The sequence below is a fragment of the Schistocerca cancellata genome, chromosome 4 (genome assembly GCF_023864275.1).
Source record: "Schistocerca cancellata isolate TAMUIC-IGC-003103 chromosome 4, iqSchCanc2.1, whole genome shotgun sequence".
Lineage (NCBI taxonomy): Eukaryota > Metazoa > Arthropoda > Insecta > Orthoptera > Acrididae > Schistocerca > Schistocerca cancellata.
Window position 1 is genome coordinate 550,999,042 of NC_064629.1, and position 20,216 is coordinate 551,019,257.

At 40.9% G+C, this 20,216-nt stretch overlaps 1 protein-coding gene across 1 annotated transcript in view; it reads left to right on the forward strand.

The window, feature by feature from the left end:
- LOC126184558 (nonsense-mediated mRNA decay factor SMG7-like) overlaps window positions 1-20,216 on the forward strand; it is a 211,830-nt gene that overhangs the window by 90,623 nt on the left and 100,991 nt on the right. Inside the window, exons 10-11 of the mRNA XM_049926985.1 lie at window positions 17,623-17,805; window positions 19,106-19,289. Of these exons, the coding sequence (XP_049782942.1) occupies window positions 17,623-17,805; window positions 19,106-19,289 (367 nt within the window). The remainder of the gene's footprint in view (window positions 1-17,622; window positions 17,806-19,105; window positions 19,290-20,216) is intronic.

Here is a 20,216-nt window from a genome sequence, read left to right on the forward strand (position 1 = left end):
GCAAAGCTGTCGAGTGGTCGTCAATCTGGCATTGCATCCTCACTTACTGCAGCTGCTGCAGGTGTTGCACTGGGGTATGTCCCATATAAAGGTTTTGGCATGGCATTGTCTACTGACCAGTGAACATCTTGTGCCAGCTTGCATGACCTGTGTACAGAATCAGGCTCATGACAGAGTACTAATGCAAGCTTTCACGAACTGCAGTAGTGAGTGTAGTGTGGGTAGAACCACTGACCGAGGTGTTTACTTACCACCAGCAGTATGCTCGGCCCGTCAGTTCATATGCTGCCATCAACCAACTCAGACCTGGCCTTTGCATAGTGCCGTACTGAAGTCTGCCACATGGTGAGCCTACAGGATTCTTCCATTTCATATCCCTACAAATTTTTACACGCGAGTATTTGTACTAGTTGACAGATAGAAGTTGTGACTCATTGATATTATAGTCACAGTATAAAACTTTTTTTTTGTTAAATGCACCATTTTACATTTTTTAACATTTAAAGCAAGTTGCTAATCTTTGCACGTTGAAACTTTATCAGGATCTGGCTGAATATTTGTGCAGCTTTTTCCAGACTGTACTTAAACGTATATATCTGCATCATCTACAAAAAATTTGAGATTACCATCTATATACATCAGGAACAGGAAGGGTCCTAACACATTTCACTGAAGCACACCAGAAGTTACTTCCACATCTGACGATGACTCTCCATTGAAGATAATATGCTTCATCCTCCCCACCAAAAAGTCTTTGACCTGGTTACAAATTTCACCTGATTCTCCACACAATCACACTTTTGATAATAAAATTAAAAGTGGTACTGAATCAAATGCTTCTTACAACTGGAAAAATGCTGCATCTACCGACTGTCTTGATCCACAGTTTTCAGGATGTCATGTTAGAAAAGTGCAAGGTGTTCCACATGATCAGTGTTTTCAGAATCCATGCTAGTTGACCAGGAGGAGGTCATTCTGTTTGAGATAACTCATTATTTTTGATCTCGTAAGAAGTTCTGTTATTGTACAAGAGCTGGAGCTCAAGGATATAGGACAGTAGTTCTGTAGATCACTTCTGCTAGCCTTCTTGTTGATGAGTAAGCCTGTGCTTTTTTACAACTACTGGGCATAGTTCGTTGTTCGAAGGATCTACAGTAGATTATAGTTAAGAGGAGATTTGGCATAGAATCTGTTAGGTATTCCATTGGATTCTGGGAGTCTTGTTAAATTGGAGCCACTGACGTGAAGATCTGTATCACTCATATTTGCTGTGGTGCAAGAACTAAATTGGGGCAGTGCCTTTGAATTTTCATTTGTAAAGGATCCTTTGAAAACCAAGTTTGGCATTTCTGCTGTGGCTTTGCCACTCTCAATTTCTGTCCCTGTCTGGACACTAACTGTGGCACCACAACAGCCTTTATATATGACCAGAATTTCTTTGAATTTTGCAAGAGATACTTAGGTGATATTGTGCTATGGTAATTGTTGAAGGGTGACAGCCAAATGCATTGTATTCAGCATCTCCATATCTCTAGTCCTATGCTTTGTTGTACAACTATTAACAGTAGGCTCTTGGTTCTTTAGAAGTTTCTTCACAGTGACATAATACCGTGGAGGTTCTCTACCACCATGAACTATTCTACTTTGTACACATCTGTCAAGTGCATCATCAACTATTCTTCTAAACCTTAACAACAGTTCTTCTTCATGATCCCCTTCAGAGCTACATGTTTAGAGTTCCCTACTGTGATACAACACAACTGCCTCTTTATCTAATCTGCTGAAAATATAAATACTTCTATCCCTCAGGGGACTCATGATACTTTCGTGAGTACATCCATGGTGAGTGTGGGCCCCAGGCTATTGCAGCACCTACCTCCTGTACTATGGTACAGTCTTCTGTCCCTGACTGTACTTCCTTCTTGTACTCTCCTTTTCATGGTGGCAGCCTTTGATGTCGACCTGGCTATTCCCTAGGTTCTGCTTTCCATGCTTGACATATTCATTCATTTACTTTGCACCACCTTTTGGTTGATGTTATTTTTGGTTCCCTTCTCGATTTGACCTTCATTTTGCAAAATTTTTGTGTATTGTGGATTGACTGGGGAAGAATACCTTAAATAATGCCAAATGCATGCAGTGTTACAGATTGTAACCTCCCCCTCACTTACCGACCTTAATGACAGTGAAAGATGAAACCGCGTGTACCTAATGGGAGTTTTGGAAAAGCAATCGTCACCGAAGTTAAGCTGTCGGTAAAGAGGGAGGAAAGGGTTACATCTAAATGAAAGGAAATGTGCTAATGAAACTGGTGGAAATTAATTTTGAAAAGGGGTAAAGTTAATAAAGAAAGTAAATGTGCAGCCGTTACGTTAACAATTAACTAGCGGTAATTAGGTATTTGAGATTTGGGGGAAATCACGGTCGCCAGTCCTAAGGACAATTACTATAGTAACTGAAAAAGAAAGGTTATTACACATATAATTAGCACTAGAAGCGTGGCAACTGAAGGTTGACACGTGTAGTGTGAAAACTGAAAGTTTGTCAGAAGTAATAAATTTCGCTACACCCTGACTTAATTTAGCAAAGAATTAATAAAACCGGAAAATCGAAAGTTAATTTAGTGACTGAAGTTAATAGTGAGCTTTCTTTCTGAAGCACATCGAAATTCAGTAAAATACGGTTAGTCTTGGACTACCTCAACAATCATTTCAAAAAACTACTTGAATCTACGCAATTTGGAAATAAGAGATTTAACTTTGAACTTGAATTAAATGATTCTGAACAATTAACAATAGTAAAATTTAGTACGTACCAAGCTGAGCTGCAGTCACAGGTAAGCTAAAATACGATAACAAAACTCGCACTCTTAATTTGTGCTTGTGTAATCTGAATATTGTAGCCAGCTAACTGAACTTTGAAATTAAAGCAGTGAAATAGAATTAGCTATATTACTTTAGTGCTGGCGTTTAAATTTCAACGACACTCGGGTTCATTTCGGAAAAGGAAGGGACCCTGCTTGGTAATGCAATTGGGACAATGAGCAACAAAGGTTCATGCTAAGTTGCTGTTATTATAGTTACGAAAATGGTACAGTTTGAAAAGCTGAGGTCTGCCATACAGTTCTAAAACTTTACTTGCTTCCAGTCTTCCTTGATGGTTGATTGAAGGTTTGAAGCCGTCGATCGAGGAGGTGGCGACAGTCACTCATTGTCGGCCGTCGCTGTTCCAGAAGCTGGATGTTGGCGCGCCTTCTTCTCGACACGGTCACCAGACGAAACGGGCTCTTGATGTGCGCTAGTTAATGTTTCCCGTCCGCGACACCATGTCAGAAACTATCATCGCAAGTCGAGCGCAATTACATGCTGCCAAACCCCGAAAGCGCGGCAACTCGCGGGAGCGTCACACAACACACCTGCTCCACTCGCTACTCCCGCCAGACTCCTTCTCTCCGCTCAGCCCGCGCTCCACGCGGCAGAGTTAACACTACCAAAGATCCTACACACTTTGATTCTTCACACGACCTATCGACGTAATCGTTCGATAGCAGTTTTCCCTAGGCAAGACCCAGCGTAAAATACAAATAATATTTACAAAACAACCAATTATACATCGACATAAATGCATAAATATATATGTACACAAACAGTAAAACAATTACAATATACAAAGAGACAGAAATGTCATATCTTGAGGTAACAAAGCAAGGAAAAAAATAGTACAATAGATGGAAATAGGAGGATATGCATTTCCGGCGTTACACGTGCCCCACATTGTCTGAGGATGTTCGTGTAACGTAAACAGACTCAGAAAATGTCCCAAAAAAGAAACAGCGGAAATGCATATGCTCAAAACATCAAAAAAATTTAGCATTCGTCTAATTAATCATAAACCAATTTTTAGACAATAATAATTGAGTGGAGACACTCCTAATCTTATTCCACTCTGTCATCTTGCACAAAATAAAACAGGTTGACAACATATCAAAATTCATAGAAAACATAGAAAATGGTTTAGCTATTCCAAAATCATTAAAATTCGTAACACTATAAAAAATGGAATACTATTTGCAAAATTGATCAGAGTACATGGTCATAAAAAAACAGGTATATCAAAATACGCAAACTAATAATTAATTACATAGAATACACAATTTTATGTAACCTTTTCATAATTAATATTCTCGTCATGTCCAATTAACGCTAAACAAGAAAATAATATACAGCAGATAAAATAAAACATAAATATTGACAGCAGAATCCTTTCACATCAGCTGTCCGGGAAGAAAAGCAACTCCACATTCCGTACTCGCGAGTACAAAGAATGCCGACAGCGGAACAAGAGCCGACAGCGACACAAGAGCCGACAGCGGCTCGGTCTTTCCATTATTGTTGCGCCCGCCGGTGCGGCACGCTTGATCTCACTCCCCCTTGTAACGGCGTTTCCAGAACGTCCGTTTGACTGAATTCTTTCGGAAAAACTCACTCCCGAGTAATCTCAAAGAGTCCATAAACACTATCACAGCGGATAACTCAACACTGTCCATCATCACACGCATGTACTAGCCTGAAACTTAAAACAGCGTCTAAGTACATCGGCAATGACTAATAAAAACACACATTCATGAAATATTACAGAAAGTTACAAAATCATATTTACATTGCTTAATCTATTGTGACTCAGCTGAAAACTTAAACTAGCAGCTTGGATTTTTCAGATGATTACCAATCAGTTACTCTTAAATCATCTAGTCAAAATTAATTACTTATTAATTACAACTTCTTTAATGACCTCTAGGTCAGGCAAAAGCATCGTAACATGGCACATCCTTAAATCTTACACTCTATATTTACATACTGTACAAATTACCCATTGTGTGGTATTAATCGATCCTAGGTTGGTACAATTTCAAGTCTACAATATTCCGTATACCTAATCGTTTTCCAGAGCTTGGATACTCTAAGCAATAAGCATTTGTGTGAGGTATACCAATGACTTTATATGGTCCATTATAAACAAACTTAAATTTAGAGATTTCATTGTCTATCTCGCTCGATTTCTCATGAGCTTTTACAAGTACTAAGTCTCCGATTGCAAACTTAGCAAAACGCGTTTTAGCGTCATGACGACGTATGCGAGCATCGGCTTTTAGCTTCATTACTTCTCGCAAACGATCTTTTTTCACACCAATACTAATGTCAATCCGTGGAGGGAATTTGATTATCTCTTCCATTTCACTTTCTACACTTTTGTCAATGCCGAGATTCCTCACGTTACGGCAGTTCAAATTCATTCCTACGTCAATAGCATCCGGCCAGTTAACAATGTGTATAGGCTGGTATTGCCTGTGCACACCGTCTCCTGCCTCGTCAAAACTAACTACTATCGTTTTATCTTGTGACGTACATGTCAAAGTTTTGCTTTCGCAATTAATCACTGCACGGTACTTTAATAGCCAATCTAACCCGATAATTACTTCCTTAGTCAAGTCTGGCACGACGACAAACTCTTGTTCAAATCGTGCCCCACCTATCTCGAAGTTGACAAAAATCTGTTTTGTGGCCGGTTTACTGGCCTTCCCAGTAGCACCGATAATTTTCACTCCTGTTACTGGCATAACTACGATGCCGGGTCTGTCTTTCAGTAACTCAAATATTTTCCCAGATACAGCACTCAATTCTGCACCGGTGTCAATCAACACGTTTAGTTGTAGGTCGTGCATATTAACAGACACTACTATCTGTCTACACTTGTCCTCGATTGTTTCTTTATTTTCCCACAGTAAATCCTCGTCTATATCCAGGTCATTCCAGAAAAAACCATCCGGCTTTGACCCTAAATCCGGCTTATCTGGCGGCTTTTTCAGCCTCTGTTCACATACAGTTTTAATTTCAACACGTTTGTCCTGAGGCTTAGCCTGTAGCTTCGCCTCCAATACCGAAACCTTTTCCTGTAACTCGTCAACTAGTGAGTGTTGCTTTGCTATCAATTCATTAATCGTCACCTTCGTTGATTCCACTTTGGTCAGATTAATCTCATCCGCCAATCTACCTGGAGGAATGTGTCCAGTAGTTTCTGCAATTACTTCCGCTAGATCTGCGCAACCCACACTGCTATCGTCTGACCGTATAATGTCAGCTCTAACCTCATACACGTTGTAATCTATGTGCTTTTCTACCAATCGTGTCCGGCTATCACTAAAATTTTCGCAATCTTTCTCCTTAATACTCTCGCAATGTTTAAACTGGAGGTTTGCGTCGGATGGGTCGGTTACTTCTACCACTGAAACTTTCGGTAAGGTCTGCCGGTTAGGGCCAGAACTTTCCGTTACTACTTCAACATCTAACTCCTGCGGGACGAAACACGACGAATCTTGCTCGTGCTCCCCCTTAACATCAACTATTTCTAGTAAAGTCTGCCGATTAGGGCCAGAACTTTCTATCATTTCACAAACACTATCTTCCTGCGGGACGAGACGCGGAAAATCCTGCACGCGCTCCCCATAAACACTTCTCCCATACAGACCCCTATAATCTCTTAGTTCGTCGTATAAGCGACCGAACTGCCTTAACCAGACCTCATCCCTCTCTGCATCCCCTCGCTCGATGACGGACGTGTTATCCGACATCTGATCTTCTCTCAACAATTGCGAATCATTCTTAAACTCAATCTCCAGTTCCGCTGTGGGTATTACAGCTGCCACTTTATGATCGATTTCCGGAACACTACTTAAATTGTTCTCACTGACAGCGAATGTATTTTCTACTGCCGTGTATACAGCTGAACTACTACTTGTGGGCGCACTCTTTTCTCTTAACACTGGCACACTCTCCCGCCGTTGATTATTCCATACGGAATTTTCATAACGGCGACACCTGGGTTTTCTCTTGTTATTGGGCCGCCAAAATTTCTCCACGCCCGCTCGGCCCCTCACCGGCGCGGCTAATGGTTTCCCTGTCTCGTCCCAGCAGATACGCTCCCCGGATGCTGCTGAGGCGGCTGATCACACCCTCTGGCGTTATTACTATTCTGTGAAGCCCGTATCACGTTAGTATGATACTGGTTTCTGTCATTCCTGTTATTATTTGCATTGTACCGATTGTTATTACGGTCCGAACCATTATTGTTATTGCTGCGGTATGCATTATTCCCATGGTTATCATTGTTGTGGTTGCTGTGGTACTCGTTGTTGTTACCACGGCCTCTACCACTGTCGCGATTATTGCGCCAATTGTCCTCGTCCTCAACTCTTTCCAGGAAATCATTCACTGTCCTATAATTGCTTCCTACGTAGCGTTTTGTATCATCTGGAAGCTTCTTGTAGAGTTCCCAGACTATTTCGGATTCCGTGCGGCGATCACGCAAATATTCCAACTTGCGGATCCAGCCCTCACAAAACTCCTTCATCGAGCCGCGCGAATTCGCATCGAAAGGCCTCGATACGACAAATTCGCGCCAAACACTTTGCTGTTTTTGCTCTGACCAGTATTCAGCCAGAAACAAATTTTTAAACTCGTCAAAAGTCAGGTTCGTAATGTTGAGGTTTAAGCCCCAACGCTTGGCATCACCAGCCAGCACATCAATAACCGCATTAATTTTTCTCTCATTAGTCCATGATCTGGGTAAAACTCTTTCACAATTTTTAATGAAATCCGTCGCGTGTATACCGCCTTTTTTCAAGGGGTCGAACCGCTCCTCTTTCGTCAACAATTCCGAACTATGTGCACAGATTGGCACATAGCTCTGTTTTTCGTCAAGTTTCTTTTCTAATTCCGACACTCTCGTAATTACTTGGCAAGTGGTTGTCGCAAGCGTTTCCACTTCCCTCTTTTTCTCTTCGCAGGTATTAGCCTGCTCCCTCACTTTAGTGTCTACTTCGGACACTAAAGCCTTTAAAGTTTCCACCTTCTGTTGATCCTCGTTTTTCACTAATTGGATTTGTTCCGTCACCTTATTCTCGATGATCGGAGCAACTGCTTCTCCTACACTTTTCTCGATTCTGCTAATTTCGGAATCAAAACGAGTATTTATGCTCGCAATTTCCTCCTGAACGCCTATCATTTCCTGTTTAAGATTACCGATTTCGGTATTAATTACAACAATATCTTCTTTGATTTTATCAACTTTTGTATTAACAACTCCAACATTGTTGTTAACAACGTTAATAGCTTTGTTCTGATTGTCTAGCTTGGCCGATTGACTCTTGATTTCGTTAATCAAAACATTCAATAAATCAGTTAAATTCCCGGAAACTACCGGTTCCACTTCCGTAGCGGCTTCCTCTTTAATTGTCCCCCCGTATTCGTCATAAAGGGATTCAGGTTTGATTTTCACTTCCGATTCCGAAACATTTTCTAAAGTTTGGAATTCCATTTCTGCTCTTTGTTGCGTTTCGGCGGTCGCGTCTTTCATGCTAGCCGCCTGCCCCTGAACAATGGGTACCGCGGTGCGCGTTTCCCACTGTTCGACCGATTGTTCCGTATCCAAGTCTACCAAATTTTGGCAATTGTTGCCTTCACTCATTTTAATAATTTTCAATATAAATGCCAAATCTCAAATATAATTAGGATTACTCCCACTACTTATTCTCGCTGACGTAACGGCCTGTACGTAACCAATACTTTGTTACGAGATTTGCACAATGCAAAATTCGTGTCCAGAACAACCTCAAATCTGAAGATTGTCCTGTCACCAGGTCGCCACGTGTAACCTCCCCCTCACTTACCGACCTTAATGACAGTGAAAGATGAAACCGCGTGTACCTAATGGGAGTTTTGGAAAAGCAATCGTCACCGAAGTTAAGCTGTCGGTAAAGAGGGAGGAAAGGGTTACATCTAAATGAAAGGAAATGTGCTAATGAAACTGGTGGAAATTAATTTTGAAAAGGGGTAAAGTTAATAAAGAAAGTAAATGTGCAGCCGTTACGTTAACAATTAACTAGCGGTAATTAGGTATTTGAGATTTGGGGGAAATCACGGTCGCCAGTCCTAAGGACAATTACTATAGTAACTGAAAAAGAAAGGTTATTACACATATAATTAGCACTAGAAGCGTGGCAACTGAAGGTTGACACGTGTAGTGTGAAAACTGAAAGTTTGTCAGAAGTAATAAATTTCGCTACACCCTGACTTAATTTAGCAAAGAATTAATAAAACCGGAAAATCGAAAGTTAATTTAGTGACTGAAGTTAATAGTGAGCTTTCTTTCTGAAGCACATCGAAATTCAGTAAAATACGGTTAGTCTTGGACTACCTCAACAATCATTTCAAAAAACTACTTGAATCTACGCAATTTGGAAATAAGAGATTTAACTTTGAACTTGAATTAAATGATTCTGAACAATTAACAGTAGTAAAATTTAGTACGTACCAAGCTGAGCTGCAGTCACAGGTAAGCTAAAATACGATAACAAAACTCGCACTCTTAATTTGTGCTTGTGTAATCTGAATATTGTAGCCAGCTAACTGAACTTTGAAATTAAAGCAGTGAAATAGAATTAGCTATATTACTTTAGTGCTGGCGTTTAAATTTCAACGACACTCGGGTTCATTTCGGAAAAGGAAGGGACCCTGCTTGGTAATGCAATTGGGACAATGAGCAACAAAGGTTCATGCTAAGTTGCTGTTATTATAGTTACGAAAATGGTACAGTTTGAAAAGCTGAGGTCTGCCATACAGTTCTAAAACTTTACTTGCTTCCAGTCTTCCTTGATGGTTGATTGAAGGTTTGAAGCCGTCGATCGAGGAGGTGGCGACAGTCACTCATTGTCGGCCGTCGCTGTTCCAGAAGCTGGATGTTGGCGCGCCTTCTTCTCGACACGGTCACCAGACGAAACGGGCTCTTGATGTGCGCTAGTTAATGTTTCCCGTCCGCGACACCATGTCAGAAACTATCATCGCAAGTCGAGCGCAATTACATGCTGCCAAACCCCGAAAGCGCGGCAACTCGCGGGAGCGTCACACAACACACCTGCTCCACTCGCTACTCCCGCCAGACTCCTTCTCTCCGCTCAGCCCGCGCTCCACGCGGCAGAGTTAACACTACCAAAGATCCTACACACTTTGATTCTTCACACGACCTATCGACGTAATCGTTCGATAGCAGTTTTCCCTAGGCAAGACCCAGCGTAAAATACAAATAATATTTACAAAACAACCAATTATACATCGACATAAATGCATAAATATATATGTACACAAACAGTAAAACAATTACAATATACAAAGAGACAGAAATGTCATATCTTGAGGTAACAAAGCAAGGAAAAAAATAGTACAATAGATGGAAATAGGAGGATATGCATTTCCGGCGTTACAAGATCTGTGCACAATACCTGCGTAGGCTCATATGTACGCATGAAAGCCAACATAATAGCCATTCTGACATGGTGCGGTTGTTATGTACACCCTTTCGGTTTAGCTCCCTAATGGCACAGGGATTACATCGCTGATGCCTGAGCGGCTAGCTTCCCACACATGCTAAGGAGGTGATACCAGACTTCCTGGGATATCAGGACTTAGTCATTGGCCATCATGCCATGTGGCCTTTGTTAGGTGGGACCTGAAGGGAGAGCCCTTGATCAGAGTAGGTTGCATCAGGGCAGGTGTTTCACACATGAAACATGACAAATTACTCAAAAACAATAGCTGTTGTGATCTGGCCGGCTTATCAATCGGGTCTAGACGTTTCAGTATGAATACTTAAAACCCTACTGCTTTATCTACTCTGGCTACCCCATGGGAAGAGGGACAAGTCAGTCATCCAATGTATCTAATACTTAGTATGTACTCAAACTGATGGGAATACTTTTACTACTACAAGGCCATTATTTTTTGCGTAACATATTGAAGATAAAGTTGGAGAAGTCGAGTCACTAGGAAAAATGCACACTGGAACACTGTTGAATACAGCCTCCTCTGCTGCGCAATCTACAGCTCTTCAGGCATGTTGACACGTGACTGACGTACCAGTGACAACTGCTCCACACAAAATTTTGAATATATACCAAGGAATCATCTTCCATAGAGACCTCTATGTTCAAACATATAAGTTACGGGCTAATCTCGAGCAGCGAAACATAAATTCTTTCCAATGTTTCCAAAAAGGTGCCAAAGAATTATTGAACATCTTAGCCAGTGAAGGGAATGTCCTCTCAGAATTAGTCTTGGTGTACGGGTGTGATGCGAAACCATAAGTTGTTTCACCCATGAGGTGCTTCTGATGCTTATGCTTTATTCATATGCCATCCTGCATGGCAGACTCAAAAAGCAGCACCAGCTGGTGATCAAGCCACAAAGGTAGTTCTTGTGAAAAACAACTTTTGTGTATCAATTTCATAGAACACCATCCTGCATATTCACTGGTTTGCCCAGTTTTCAAGAAAGAAAAGCAAATGAAGGGATATAAAATTATTGACTACCTGTTGTATACTGAGGCATGAAAAAAATATGAATGTCTACATTCCTTTGATGACCAGTTATGCAAAATTCACAGTCATCACCCCACTACCTCCGTTTTTTTGAAACCAGTTCTCCCACCACCCTCCTCTCTTATTGTTCCTGCCGCTATTTTTAGGACCACTTCTGGCACTCGGGTGAAGAAGGTGCTCTGGTGTCTACTGGTGACAGGGCACTCTCCAACTACCCCTCTTTTCGGAAACTCACAGATCAGAGGCCCAACACCAACCAATGACTGAAGGAACTGCAGCATGTAAGTGCCAGGGCTGCCTACTAATCCTCCATCCCCACGCTCATCACCGATAAGCCCCTTGCAAGAATCTTAACCCCCAAAGACTGCGGAGGTTAAGGAAGAGGAGGAGAATCAGGACAAGGCTACTCAGATGATGAAAACTCTCCATTTCCTCTTCTTATGCAATTTCTATTTCTCTACAAAAAATGCATTTCACTGATGACTGTTCCCCAAGACTTCATAATTATTGTGCCTTTTGTCTGAACCAGGGCATCTGGAGGGATCTGTGTAGGTCCACAGTGGTGTGGTCAGTGAATGGATTCCGCTGTGTGCCATGTCGGAAGCAACAGCAGTGCGACTTCAGCACTCACCATCTGCAGTGTTTATTTACATCCAGGCAAACGCAAACCACTTACTTACATGAGTTGATCACCTAAATCCAACAACTTCAAGGACACCATCAGAAGGGAATCCACTTGAATACTTTTCCATGGATTACAATTCTCTTCTGAAAAAACACAGGTCGTGCATTTCTGTCATTGTGCCATAGTCTATGCTGACCTAAAACTCTACCTTTGTATCCAGCACTGGGACATTGTTGCCCAGTACTGGTTTTTTAGCTTCCACTTTGTAAAACACTACCTTGGCTTTTCCATATTGTTCAACCAAAGAACAACTGCAAACAAAAGCTTAACATTTCCCTACTTCTTTGCCCGCACATCGTGGGTTGTGGAACGTGCTGCTCACTCCTTCATGTCTACCAGGCTCTGTTCCAATCTCACTTGGACTGTGGTTACCAGGTTTATGGCTTCGCAGCAACTTTGGCTTTGACATTGTTAGACCCAGTCAGTCATCGTAGAGTTTGACTTCGGTACATTCCAGGCTAGTCCCATAGACAGTCTTGTTGCTGAAGTGGAGATCATCCCTCTTCAGTTTGGACAGTACCAGCTCTTGATCCCATATGCAATTGCTATTTGACAATTTCGTGATCATCCAACATGTCATACTCATTTTGCATACAAGAGGCATCTACATCTACATCTACATATATACTCCACTAGCCACCAAGCGGGGTGTGGCGGAGGCCACAATTCGCACCAAAGTCATATTCCCCCCCTCTGTTCCACTCACAGATGACGCGAGGGAAAAAGACTGTCTGAACACCTCAGTAAAAGCTCTTATTTCCCTCATCTTTAAATGAAGATCATTACGCAATTTGAAAGTTGGTGGTAATAGTATATGCTCTACATCTTCGGTGAAGATTGGATTTCGGAATTCAGTGAGCAGACCCTTCTGTTTAGCGCATTGCCTATCTGCAAGTGTGTCCCACTTCAAACTTTCTATGGGATTGGTAATGCTCTCGCGATGGCTAAATGTACCAGTCAGGAATCTTGCCACTCTTCTTTGGACCTTTTCGATCTCTTGAATCAGACTCAACTGGTAAGGGTCCCATACAGATGAACAATACTCCAAGATTGGATGAACTAACATACTGTAAGCTATATCCTTTGTTGAAGGACTGCATCGCTTCAGGATTCTACCAATAAACCATAATCTGGAGTTCGCATTACCTGCTACTTGTGTAATCTGATCATTCCATTTGAGATCATTTCGAATAGTCACACCCAGATACTTGACTGATGTTACCGATTCCAAAGACTGATCATTTATTTTGTACTCATACATTAACGGGGATTTTCGCCTTATTATACGCAGTAGGTTACACTTACTAATATTGAGAGATAACTGCCAGTCATTACACCACACATTTATTTTCTGCAAATCCTCATTGATTTGTTCACAACTTTCATGTGATACTACTTTCCTGTAGACTACAGCATCATCGGCAAACAGTCTCAGGCCGCTGTTGATACCATCAACCAGACCATTTATGTACATTGTAAAAAGCAGAGGACCTATTACGCTGCCCTGGGGCACACCTGAAGTTACTCTTGTTTCTGTTGAAGTCGTTCCCCCCCCCCCCCCCCCCCCCCCCCCCCCCCCCCCCCCCCCCCCCGTTCAGGACAACATACTGCTCCCTGTCTGCTAGAAAAGTTTCTATTCAACCACATCTGTCATTGGATAGACCGTAAGTGCGCACTTTTTGTAGCAAGCGACTGTGTGGAACTGAGTCGAACGCCTTTCGAAAGTTGAGAAATATGGCATCAACCTGGGAGCCGGTATCTAGAGCCTGTTGTATATTATGCACAAAGAGGGCCAGCTGTGTCTCGCATGACCGCTGTTTCCTAAAACCGTGCTGGTTTCTGCAGATGAGCTTCTCAGAGTCTGTTGTTGTTGTTGTTGTGGTCTTCAGTCCTGAGACTGGTTTGATGCAGCTCTCCATGCTACTCTATCCTGTGCAAGCTTCTTCATCTCCCAGTACCTACTGCAACCTACATCCTTCTGAATCTGCTTAGTGTATTCATCTCTTGGTCTCCCTCTACGATTTTTACCCTCCACGCTGCCCTCCAATGCTAAATTTGTGATCCCTCGATGCCTCAGAACATGTCCTACCAACCGATCCCTTCTTCTGGTCAAGTTGTGCCACAAACTTCTCTTCTCCCCAATCCTATTCAATACTTCCTCATTAGTTATGTGATCTACCCATCTAATCTTCAGCATTCTTCTGTAGCACCACATTTCGAAAGCTTCTATTCTCTTCTTGTCCAAACTATTTACCGTCCATGTTTCACTTTCCATACATGGCTACACTCCATACAAATACTTTCAGAAATGACTTCCTGACACTTAAATCAATACTCGATGTTAACAAATTTCTCTTCTTCAGAAACGCTTTCCTTGCTATTGCCAGTCTACATTTTATATCCTCTCTACTTCTACCATCATCAGTTATTTTGCTCCCCAAATAGCTTAATTCCTTTACTATTTTAAGTGTCTCATTTCCTAATCCAATTTGTCTCAGTGTCACCCGACTTAATTCGACTACATACCATTATCCTCGCTTTGCTTTTGTTGATGTTCATCTTATATCCTCCCTTCAAGACACCATCCATTCCGTTCAACTGCTCTTCCAAGTCCTTTGCTGTCTCTGACAGAATTACAATGTCATCAGCGAACCTCAAAGTTTTTATTTCTTCTCCATGGATTTTAATACCTACTCCGAATTTTTCTTTTGTTTCCTTTACTGCTTGCTCAATATACAGATTGAATAGCACCGGGAAGAGGCTACAACCCTGTCTCATTCCCTTCCCAACCATTGCTTCCCTTTCATGTCCTTCGACTCTTATAACTGCCTCTGGTTTCTGTACAAATTGTAAATAGCCTTTCACTCCCTGTATTTTACCCCTGCCACCTTCAGAATTTGAAAGGGAGTATTCCAGTCAACATTGTCAAAAGCTTTCTCTAAGTCTACAAATGCTAGAAACGTAGGTTTGCCTTTCCTTATCTTTCTTCTAAGATAAGTCGTAGGGTCAATATTGCCTCACGTGTTCCAACATTTCTACGGAATCCAAACTGATCTCCCCCGAGGTCGGCTTCTACCAGTTTTTCCATTCATCTGTAAAGAATTCGCGTTAGTATTTTGCAGCTGTGACTTATTAAACTGATAGTTCGGTAATTTTCACATCTGTCAACACCTGCTTTCTTTGGGATTGGAATTATTATATTCTTCTTGAAGTCTGAGGGTATTTCACCTGTCTCATGGGTCTGGGACTTTTATTTCATTCTCTCTCTCTCTCTCTCTCTCTCTCTCTCTCTCTCTCTCTCTCTCTCTCACACACACACACACACACACACACACACACACACACACACACACAATGATGCAAATGGAATACATGTTTCATACACTGCACAAACCAAGCACTACTGGATACTTCTGCACAAGATGCAGTTCAGCATCATATACACAGTTATCATAGTCACAGAGATCGAATTACTTTGGATAAACTTTGCAGGAAACCAAATTTTTGAAGGCTGCAATTCGCCATTGCGACTGGAAGACTACAGTCATAAATATAAATACTTAAGCCGGCTTTGTTCCATAGCACAATGGTTAGTTAGTGTGTAAACCGAAAGTATAGAAGATCGTAGGTGCGAATCTTTACAAATGTAGTTTTTCTAATCTAATCAAAAAGAGTGTGATTGTTACTTTTATCCAGTTAATTGGTTTAAATGTAAGTTTTTATTTCTAATTCTTTGCTGCATTGTACTGTGTTTTTGTTTGCTCTTATTTTTCTTCCTGTCGTTCCTTTTTTTGTTTGCAATCTGCTTGTGTCATCTTTAATATGTAATCAAGTGCCAACAAAGACTGCTCATCAGCTGGTAACACGGCAGCTTGTGTAGGTAATGTGAGCATAGTTTTAAGTAACCAATGATGTGAGAAACTGCAGTTTGCTTTTAGTGGTGAATCCAGTTTTTTTCTGTTTTGAGTTTGCTCATAGAGGTTAGCTGTAATTGCTGTGAACAAATCGATTGTGATTTTTAGTTGTGCCACAGATTGTTGGCTCCTATTTTCTCAGATAGATTGTGTATGATGAGGTGTTGATTAGCTTAGGACATGCTTTTAAATTCAGGGCTACAAAATGTGTTGTCTCCTGCATTTCAGTCATTAGTTCCTTAAACTCAGCTGTCAGCTGAGCATCTTGCCTCTCCAACATACCTCATGGCAGCTGCTTACAAAATTGCTCCACATTATGCATTAACGGCATTTGTGTCGTGACCCAGCATGTTTGGCTTTCACCTGTAATCAAGCGGTAGCCAGTAGCCAATGTGCAACACTGTAGCAGTAAGTGACAGACGTCGACTATCAAGTAATTTTAATCGGACTATAGAAGGCATTCTTTACTCTGTAGCTGTCTTCACCCTTAACAAATTTTCATAACATGAGTGGCTGCACAGCATACTTTGTGCACATGTAAAGAAGAGCTGTCTTTGTTACCAAGGTATAACATATGTGAGCAAAATCACAGTTTAATCTTAATGTAACTAACTTGCATTATATGAGCCAAATCACTGTCTAATTAAACAATAATAAAATAAACTTTTGTTGTCTCACTCTATTGCCAGGTACAAGTGTTAATGTACAGTAATGACCCACTCGAACCATTAAATTGTGCAGTTGCATCAAGGTCTCCACCCCCCCCCCCCCCCAAAAAAAAAAAACCTTATCCCATTTGTAGTTATCTCATAGGCAACTGCATCATTATGGGGCTGCGATGCTAGCTTGTAATCTGAGTCATTTTCTTGCACAGATTGTACATTTTTTCTCACCTGGCTCATTGTTTATTTTATACTACTATTACTGCTGCTCACTTGGACGTATAAAATACAACTTATCGCTATGTTAGCTGAAGCAAAAATGAAGGAATAGAAGTGGGCTCGCAATTGTAAAACAACAATGGAATGGTACATATCAGTATTATTAGTGGTTGGCGCACTCTATGCATAGGTACACCCACTCGATTGCTTATCGAGTTGGCAGGGACCAGATGCGGTTGGGGGTGGGTAACAAATAGTCACAGGTGTTGGTTCCACAGGTGTTGGTTCCACAGGTGTTGGTTCCACAGGTGTTGGTTCCACAGGTGTTGGTTCCACTGGTGTTGGTTCCACTGGTGTTGGTTCCACTGGTGTTGGTTCCACTGGTGTTGGTTCCACTGGTGTTGGTTCCACTGGTGTTGGTTCCACTGGTGTTGGGTCCACTGGTGTTGGGTCCACAACTGTATGTTTCATCTAATATGTTTTACATATCTACAATTTTTTACTGAATTGAAGAAATGGAACTCCATATTCTGCAGTCTTATTATTTGTATGTTTGTAGGGACTGTGGAATGATCTGTTTGATTAATTGTAGTGGCAGTTGTTTTACAGTTCTTCCTTCATGTGTAATGAGTCGGTCATTAGGGTCTATAATAATCTATTTGGGAAAGATACCTATACTTGCAAAGCAACAAGTGACAAAAACTTTTTTTCCAGATATGCAGTGCAACTGTCACCATGCAGTGGTCATCCATACAACCAGTTAGCTCTAGTGGAAGCTGCTCGTGGTGACCGACTGAGCACAGTATTTTATTATGTGCGCAGTGTATCAGTTAGACATCCTTTTCCAGCTGCAGCCCTGAACCTGACCAAGACTTTAAATCAGTATGTTGATGAAGAGTAAGTAACTGCATCGGTTTGCACGAGTAATCTGCCAGAGTCAATTGTGTTGAGATAAACATATATTTGTGAAATACTGTGTCAAAAGTGACCACAGATGTTATAGCATGTGATCAAACTATTAGTAGTACAGTTTTTCCTTTGTACTAGTATGTACTTTCACTGGAAAACTTTGTGGCAGATGCTAAGTGACTCACATTTCCTCATTAGATGATACCACTTATAAAGCTAATATGAACATCAAAGAAAAACTAAGATGTCATAAACTCAACTGCTTGTTTGAATGTGTGAGAATGGGCTCACCCAGTCAGTTGTACAGGGACCCACAGTGTAATGTGGAAACTCAACCACAGTGCAGATAGATTTTTCTGACATAGGGAAAGTACAGGACAAAATGAATAAAGTGGTTACAGATGGTTATGAATATTTAACACGTAGCAGCACATCAGTAAGAATTACAGAAAATGTAAGAGAAAGTCAAAATTTTGACTTCCAAAAAAGCAGTGAAGAGTAACCTGCACAACTTTAAATTATTGGGCACAGAAAAGCTTTTTTATATACTTGAAAATAAGTGTGACATACCAGAAGTTAAAGTCTTCTTTACAATGTCAGCACAGAAATTTTATGGGCAATTTTTCCTCATTAAACTAAGTTTTTCAACAAGTATTTACCTGTACGTACTTGAGCAGTGGTTGATGTCACAGCTTGATACAGATTTCATGGATCACATCTTTCACCAAGATCAAACACCCTCACGTTGAGACTGGAATTTCGCACGTTTTTAATCCACACTTCCAAATCATTGAATTCATCATACTGGACATGACAATTCCGTGTTCTGCTCTTGGCCACTGACATCTCGTAACCTGGCACCCACAGATTTCTTGTTATGGGGTTATATAAAAGACCTCACTGACTCCAGTACACGAAACTTGCATAGGTGATTCCATATATGTTTCAGGGCATATGGTGTGAAACAGATGATCCCCAGATGGTGCCTGGGTAACCAAGGGGGTGTCATATAGAACACCTGTAAGATATAAGTAGCTATTTGTAATCACTACATTCATTTTGAATTGCCATATATATCCCTCCCATTTTAAGGGATTGTGCAGGTCCTTTTTAAGTAAAATATGACTTTGACATCTTTTGTCAAAACACAGCTGTTGTTGTTATCATTGTTGTTAATGTCTGCATACTGTCACATTTCTCTGTTCATCATGGAAAATGTGAATAGGAAATTTTATTGTGTGTTTCTTTATGTAAGCACCTTTTCTTTAAAACTTGTAAATTTTTGCAGGATAGATGTTGAGGGCCGTGCAAAGCTAACAGTACCAGAGTGCGTGACAGTTTTTTTGAGGTTTCATGGTCTTTTGAGCAAACAGACTGATTTAGAAGTTGCTGAGAAATACGTCAAGTTGCTGACAAACACATTGACAGCTCTTGTTGCAACAGAGAGCTTTAGTGCTACCCAGCTTGTTCAGGTTAGTGATGTGCTGGTTTTTATCTGCAAATATATGTAATTTGTTGGTAATTATGTGGTTGCTTTGTGGTGACATATCTGAACTTCCTAGATACAGTTCTCAAGGTTTTTTAAAAAAATTTGTTTCAAAATGTGTGCAAGAAAGACTCAGCCATGGTATCGTAATTTGACCTTTAAAAGCACAAGACAATGATTTCTCTGCAAACCTTAGAGATGACATTGATGTTGCTGAAATTTAGTTTTTATGAAGTTACCACATGTCATGCTAGTGTAACTTCTTCAGTAGAATAGTTCTGTCTGTGTGGCTTATAAAGTAGTTGTTTTATGAGTATGTTTTGTTCAAATATATAAACGGAAAAAAATGCTTCAATGTGAACAGTTGATTGCCAGTGGAAATTTGTCCACACTTGCTGATGGTTTATTGGGAGGCTATGATCAGAGCATGGCATCAACTGACTCGCAGAGAATGAGAGCGAACTCATCGCTGCTCGGGCCTAAATTGGCTGGCTATAGTAGAGTCGGGGTAAGAAAATCCCTGATAGCTAGCAGCGCTGTTAACTACAGATCACCAGTGGCTGCAGGTGAAAACAAAAGTCACCTATAGAGTTGCGGCAACACCGATGCATTGCCATAGATATGTTTACAAGATTCTGTTACATGATTGGTTGAGGCGCTGCCGATTACCAGAAAGAAGAATATTGTGCAGTTCATATAAAGATTTAACCATGAGAAACCTTTGTGCAAATTAGAAGTTGCATTTTTTGAATGTTGACCATTTGCAGGTGTGAATAAGGATTTCTCATGAATGTTTGGACAATTTTAAAAAGGCATTCATGTGGTTTTTGCAATGATTTGATGTTGAGATGTGAAAGAAACTTATTACTGGTGATTTAACATGCTGAAATAAACACAATAAGTAGGACTAAGA